This window comes from Oryctolagus cuniculus, chromosome 6 (assembly GCF_964237555.1).
Source record: "Oryctolagus cuniculus chromosome 6, mOryCun1.1, whole genome shotgun sequence".
NCBI classification, from domain to species: domain Eukaryota; kingdom Metazoa; phylum Chordata; class Mammalia; order Lagomorpha; family Leporidae; genus Oryctolagus; species Oryctolagus cuniculus.
The window spans coordinates 47,342,886-47,349,925 of NC_091437.1; the positions used below are offsets into that span (position 1 = coordinate 47,342,886).

The 7,040-nt window shown below is 46.0% G+C and overlaps 1 protein-coding gene across 4 annotated transcripts; it reads left to right on the top strand.

The window, feature by feature from the left end:
* The first annotated feature begins 641 nt into the window (after nt 1–641).
* PTTG1 (PTTG1 regulator of sister chromatid separation, securin) lies at nt 642–6,706 on the top strand. Of its 4 annotated transcripts, none has more exons than XM_008255352.4 (6): nt 642–778; nt 1,174–1,275; nt 1,557–1,738; nt 3,287–3,380; nt 5,731–5,889; nt 6,566–6,706. In XM_008255352.4, the coding sequence occupies exons 2-6, from the start codon at nt 1,185–1,187 to the stop codon at nt 6,643–6,645; spliced, it is 606 nt and encodes a 201-aa protein (XP_008253574.3). In that variant the 5' UTR covers nt 642–778; nt 1,174–1,184; the 3' UTR covers nt 6,646–6,706. The 4 variants fall into 4 exon arrangements, with proteins under 4 accessions (XP_008253574.3, XP_051699533.2, XP_008253575.3 ...); XM_051843573.2 differs by having other exon boundaries at nt 1,560–1,738; XM_008255353.3 differs by having other exon boundaries at nt 762–945; nt 1,560–1,738.
* Nucleotides 6,707–7,040: the final 334 nt, after the last annotated feature.

The window sequence follows — 7,040 nt, forward strand, 5'->3', positions numbered from 1 at the left end:
GAGATAGATACAGAGATCTTCCCAGCTCTAATTCACTCAATCACATGCTGCAACAGCAGGGGCTGGGACACATCAGAAGCCAGGAGCAGCGAAACTCAATCTGGGTCTACCGCGCCGGTGGCAGGGACCCAAATAGGTTGTTATCACGCGCTGTCTCCCAGGGTGGGCGTTAACAGGAAGCCGGAATTGGCAGGGGAGCCAGGGCTCCAACCCAGGAAGCACAATGCACGCGTCCTCACTGGTGTCTTAACTCCAGCGCCGCTTAGTACCATTCAGAAACTATCCCAAGGTCCAGCAGGAGGGGACTGGTGAAACAAATCACGCCACACATCCTACTATCATGTAGGCTTTGAAACTTTCTCCTAAAGATACAAAATCACTGCCTTACCTACTCGGTTGTAAGAGCATAAATAAAAGTTTTACTACTACTTATTCTCAATCTTTTCTACAATGCCATTTAAGTAAAAAAGACCCTAGAGCAACAAAACAGCATTATCGGGCCAGCGTCTCAGTCCATACAGCTCAACATTAGAGAGAGCACACACGCCTCCCGTGTTTTCCGAATATTAAGCAACCCTACTCTTTTTTTCTTCCCGGGAAACCAAACTTCCGGAGAACGCGCTTTCAGGGCGGAGCCCTGGCAACGTATGTCCCTCCCATTGGCTCTTCTTGGAACTCCGCGCCCCCCTGTCCGGCCTTCTGGGCGGATGAGCCAATCGGATCGCGAGTTGTGGTTTAAACCGGGAGTGTGTGGCACCAGCGGGCTGCCGAGACTCGCGTGAGTGTGGCTGTTGGGCGCTGTGGGGCTGAACTCCAGGGTCGCGAGTGGCTGGGCGGACCGGGTCCTGCGGGGAAGGAGGCGGCGTGGAGCTGGGGTTTGGGTTGTCCGTGGCTGCGATTCCTGTTGAGCCGCGGGTTGCGTCCTTAACACAGCGCGGTTCTCGGGTGGGTGCCAGCCCCAGACTGCCCGCCGGCCGTGGAGAGCTGGGGCCTCTGACACGGGCCTGCAGGGTTAAGAGCTGGTTTGAGTGCCTGTTGGCCCAAGCACGGGCTTTCCTCACTGGTTGGCTTTTGGGGGTTTTGTGTGGATGTCCTCAGACTAGGCAGTTGGGTCTATGCTGTACCTAACTTCTGGCTTTCCTGGGTCCCCTAATGTCTACTTCTTATGCCTAGAATAATCCAGAATGGCTACTCTGATCTTTGTTGATAAGGAAAACGGAGAACCTGGCACCCTCGTGGCTCCTAAGGATGGGCTGAAGCTGGGGTCTGGGCCTTGTAAGTACACAAGGCTGCAGCCGGAGACACACAGGTGTTGCCAGTGAGTCGCTGGAGCCCGGCGAGCCATTGCATGTGCTTCTCGGGCAAATGCAGTCGTTTGTTACTGGTCCCTTATTCGTGTTGGATATATGAATGAGATAAGAGTGCTGATCCTCGGTGCTGTTAGGCATGTCAGTGGTCCTGCTGGGTCCCAAGGTGGGGGGTGAAGACGCGATGAAACTAACGGGTTGCACAGGTGTTTACCACCTGAACGTTCTTAGGTAAGACTTTTTCTCCAGCAGCGAAAGCCTTAGAGGGGAGAGCGCAGGTTTCAGCGCCGCTTGTTGGCAAAAGGTTTGATGGTCCACCAGCCTTACCGAAAGCTGCCAGAAAGGCCTTGGGAACTGTCAACAGAGCTATAGAAAAGTCCGTGAAGACGAATGGACCCCTCAAACAAAAACAGTCCAGCGCTGCCAAAAAGGTGAGTGTTGTTTATAAAAACAGTGTTGAAACACTTGAGCACTTTTAGACTCTTGAAAGGATTATTGGCACCCTACCTGGGTTTCTTCTCTGGGAGTAGGAGAGAGATACAGGGTAGCAAGCACAAATGTCCTTGTGGCCCTCGCTGTACCACAAGATTGGAAGTCTTAGAAGCAGCCAAATGTGGTTTTTTTTTTTTTTTTTTTTTTTTTTTTTTGCTTCAGCTGCTCTTGGCTAGTGTTTTGAAGCAGATTGGTTGGCGGTTGCTACTTATGGGTTATATAAAGTACCAGAGAGAGTCCCTGCAAGTCTCATCACTGATGGCTCAGGTGCTCGCCTGGTGTTTGTCTGGAAGAGCAGCGCCAGTTGGTTAGGTGCCAATTGCTAGCAGGTGGGACTTGGTCAGTATCTCCCAGACTGAGAGCACTCGGTTATAAAGATATATATATTATAAAGATATATATATATTTGAATCATTGCTTAATACATATTAGGAAACAAATATCTAGTACTTTATATCAAACCTGTGATTGCATGTAATGCAGCTTAGGATAGGAGTCTATTTTAAAAGTGAAATGACTTGGAAAAGGTGAGGTATGGGTATTGCAAAGAGAAGGCAAAGATAGAATGTTACACAGAACTGACATCTGGGAAACCCTGCAGGAGGGATGTAGGCAGATGTGAGGTACAGAAATCGAGGAGACATGGCTTGCATGTTGGCCCACTGCTGTAGTAGACTGTCCAACCACCAATTCCAGCCTGGGCACTTCTCAAAGCAGTGTTCTCAAGTCCTTGGCTATCTGCGGAACACAAAGTTGTTTTTAATGTTAACCAAGCAAATAATATAAAGTGAAATATAGTGAAAAATTATATTTCCATAAGTCATCAGTGGTTTCAGAGGTTAGCTACGATTCTAGGGTGATTCCTGCTAATTTTCTCTCCTGTTGGGTTGAATAATTGAGTTGATAAGTTGATCCCTTAGGCTAACAGGTGCTAGTATTTAAATTTCAAACTTAACTTTTGAGCCCTGCTACTAGGGTTACTTTGTATTTAAATATAATCATGAGAACTAAGTGTTACAGGTTTTTAGAAGGCAGTGTGAAATTGACAGATTTTGAAACATAGGTAATTTTATATATACTTAAATTTTTATTTGAAAGGCAGACAAGGGTGGTGGGGGCAGTCAGAGTGCGTGCATGTGAGAAAGATCTGCCATCCACTGGTTCACTCCTCAGATGCCTGTGACAGCTGGGCCGAGGCCGAGCTGAGCCAGGAGCCAGGAGCTCAATCTGGGCCTCCTACGTGGGTCGCAGGAATCCAAGTGCTTGAGCTACTCAAGGACCTGCCACCCTAGGGTGTGCACGAGCAGGAAGCTGGATCAGAAACAGCCAGGCACTGCAGTATGGAATACAGATGGCCCAAATGGTATCCCAAGCACGGCACCAAATAATCCTCCATAATTATGTATATTGGCGAGGTTTTACAATCTGATTTACAGTCAATTGACAAAGTTTCCACTCTTACTAATTCATATTTTCTTGGGTTTTAGATAACTGAGAAGAATGTTAAAGCAAAAAACCCTGTTCCTGCCTCAGATGACACCTATCCAGAAATAGAAAAATTTTTTCCCTTCAATCCTCTAGGTAGTATCTTTTGGTATTGGCCTTTAGATTCTCTTGAATTTATCTCAGCTGTAATTTGAGAGTTTGATATATAGCCCATAATTACAGTGCAGCTGTGAATCAGGTTTGCTTTGAACAAATAGACTTGCTGATGGAATGATCTGCAAGAATTTACTTCAGGTCAGGAGGAGAATTGGAGCAGAGAGGTGGAGGACATTGTTCTTGTTTTCAACAGCTTAGTCTCAAGGGAAGTTAAGACGTGTGTACTAACATTGAACAAGGCTCACTCTGGACAGTTGTTTTAGCAAGAAAGTTGAACAATGCTTGAAGAGGTTGATAGGCTTACATGTTTCTTTGGTTAGAAAAATCTATAATCAGTGAATTCATGTGTTTTTTAAAAAAACTCTTAATATATGTATCTGAAATATTTTCTATGCTGGCACTAGTTTTTCAAGCTTTAATTTGCTTAAATACTTAAGGAGAGACTTCCATATGCCAGGTACTATTAGGTTTTGGATGCAGGCTGACAGGATAGGACCCTGCCTTGATGAAGCCCACTTTGGAAGGAAACGCAGATACTGAACAAATCCTCTCACCATGAGTGTGAGCAAGAAGAAAAAGCATTGTGGGTCAGCGTGTGTGCACAAGTCCTCGGGTAGGGGAAGGGACGGGAGCGGTTCTGGGAAATGAAAGGCCAGGTGAAGGAGAGTACAGGAGAGGCATGGGGCAGGCGAGGCAAGGCCTTCAAGATGTGTGAGCCTGACTTTTTTACCCCTGTAGCCAAAGGTAGTTATTTTACTAACAAATATATTTAGGTCGTTCTGGCTTTTATATATTAAAAACAGGTCTGTGATTAGTATCACTGAAGTTAAATTGTTATACATCCAGAGAGTAAACTTGAAGGGTTGCTGAATTAAAGAATGGGTTATTCAGGTTTGTTTTGTGTGTGTGTGTGTGTGTGTGTGTGTGTGTTTAGATTTATTTATTTCAAAGGCAGAGTTACAGAGAGGCAGAGAGAGGTCTTCGATCTGCCTCTGGTTCTCGATCTGGTTCACTCCCCAGATTGCCACAATGGCTGGAACTGGGCCAATCCAGAGCTAGGAGCTTCTTCCAGGTCTCCCACGTGGGCACAGGGAGACTTGGGCCATCTTCCACTGCTTTCCCGGGCCACAGCAAAGAGCTGGATCGGAATTCGAGCAGCTAGGATTCAAACCAGCATCCATGTGGGAAGCCAGCACTGCAGGTTGCAGCTTTTACCCACTATGCCACACCACTGGCTCTTCAACTGAAATTAATGTTTTAGTTTTCTCAGAAATAATGAAGAATATTGCATTTCAAAGATCTTACCTTCTGAGACAGGCATGTGGCAGGGTGGTTGAGCCCCTGCCACCCAGGCTTTAGCCTGGCCCAGGCCTGGCTAATGGGGCCATTTGGGAAGTGAACTAGTAGATGGGAGTTGTCTCTATATCTCCTCTCTGTAATTCTCTTTCAAGTAATTATTTTAAAATATGGCCTCACATAGATAGGTCTCGCAAAGGAGCAGTATTTTGATAGGAAGAGTAGATAATTCTGATAGCTCCCTAAAACTTTATAGGTGGCTGTTTATTTTTTTTTTGTTTATTAAAGATTTTTATTTGAGAGCTAAAGTTACAGAAAGTGAGAGGGAGAGAGAGAGTGAGAGACAGAGAATGGTCTTTCATTGGCTGGCTCACTCCCCAAATGGCTGCAATGCCGGAGTTGAGCTGATCCGAAGCCAAGAGCCTCTGCTTGGTTCCCCATGCACTTGGGCTATATTCCACTGCCTTTCCAGGCCACAGCAGAGAGCTGGATTGGAAGAGGAGCAGCCAGGACTAGAACTGGCACCCATGTGGGATGCAGGTGCCACAGGCAGAGGCTTAACCTACTTCGCCATAGCGCTGGCCCCCAGGTAGCTGTTTGCGAATGTATAATCGCAATGTGGAATCCAAAAGCATGTCAATGAGTATTTTGTATTCTGACAATAATTTCACTTGGAGTGTATATTTTACCCTCATATTTACTATGCATTGATTGCCTATAGATATTGGTTCTCTGAGATGTGGATATCCGAATGCTAAAATATTTGACTATGCAGGATCAAAAGCACATTGATTAGTGTTGCCACTGATCTCATCAGGGAAGTCGAAGCTAATGATTGCTGGTGCAGTATACAGTGACGAGTACTATAGTTTTTTTAACCCACCATTGCAAATGTTGAAACAGTGGGAGAGGGTATTGGTAGTATTACGGAAATAGCTGAGCCCTCCGGACCCCCTGAGAGACTGAGACCTGCCCTTCCACTCACTGCGCCAAGCACTGCCGCCCTGACGAAACGTTTGCTGTGCGTGTGCAGATTTTGAGAGCTTTGACCTGCCTGAAGAGCACCAGGTCGCACACCTGCCCTTGAACGGAGTGCCTCTCATGATCATCGATGAGCAGAGAGAGCTTGAGAAGCTGTTGCAGCTGGGCCCCCCTACGCCGGTGAAGATGGCTTCTACTCCATGGGAGGCTGGTAAGTGAACGTGCACCCGTCTAGACGGACTGCAGGCCATGTGTTCCCTAACACTTGCATTGCTGTGGGCGCAGGGTGGTGAGGAGGGTTTGCCTATGAATAATTTCTATCCTTAAACCACAGGGGTAAGATTTCAGAACAATGAAAGCGCTTCTCAGCTCGCAGTGCTTCTCAGTCCTGAGTCCTCTGGCAGGAGGAAGCTAATCTGGAATCCAGACAGCCTCAGATACAGCAAGAAGAGATTAGATTTAAACGAGAGATTAGATTAAACACACAGCTTCTTAGGCTGTAAGTGTATAGTAAACATGCTCAGAATGAGAATCCCAAGCTATATCCACAGCTAATGTGGGATCAAGCCACTTGGGCTGTGTATGGAATGCCAGGACCTTCATCCTGCAGGAGGTTTGAAGCCATCACCAGTGTGTCTTCAGTTTGTTCGGATCAGATAGCTTTTTAGTGAGCCTCTTTGCTTGCTCTTTGGTCTCTCAGAGCGTGAGACATGTTCAGACTTGCTTTCTAATGAATCATTTTGGGGACCACATGCGTATCCCAAGCTGTGTGTGTGAGGAGGGGTGGGGAGTGAGGATTGCTTCCTCATGACAAGTCGCAGCTCCTGTCTGATGTGGAGGTGGCTTGCGGGTTTGTAGACATTTCATAAGGAACTGCTGTTTTCCAGGTCCGTTGCCATCTCCTTCAAGCATCCTGTCGGCCCTGGATGTTGACCTGCCACCTGTGTGTTACGATATGGATATTTGAATTTCTTACTGCTTGGTAGTCTGCGTTTGTGTTAATAAAGCATTTCTTTCATGGAAGTTAATCCTGATGTTGGTATTCCTTGGAGTTTACTTGAAGCAGTTTGAAAACTAGTTTGATATATAAAAATTTACCTTAAAACCCCTTGGTTTGGTTTAACAGCTTATTTTAGAAACTGCCATTGTATCCCCTGAAAAGTGTACTCTTCATCGTGTGTGTGTACATTTTTGTCTTTTTGTGGCCATTAACTAGTGACAATTATTAGCTCTCTTAATTAGAAAATCCACTTCCAACTCATTAAGTATCTGTTGCTAGGCATCCTTTATTGCTGGTTCTGTTTGGTTTGTAATGGTTTCATACTCAGTATTCAGTAATCAGAATTTGAAAGGCTCAAAATC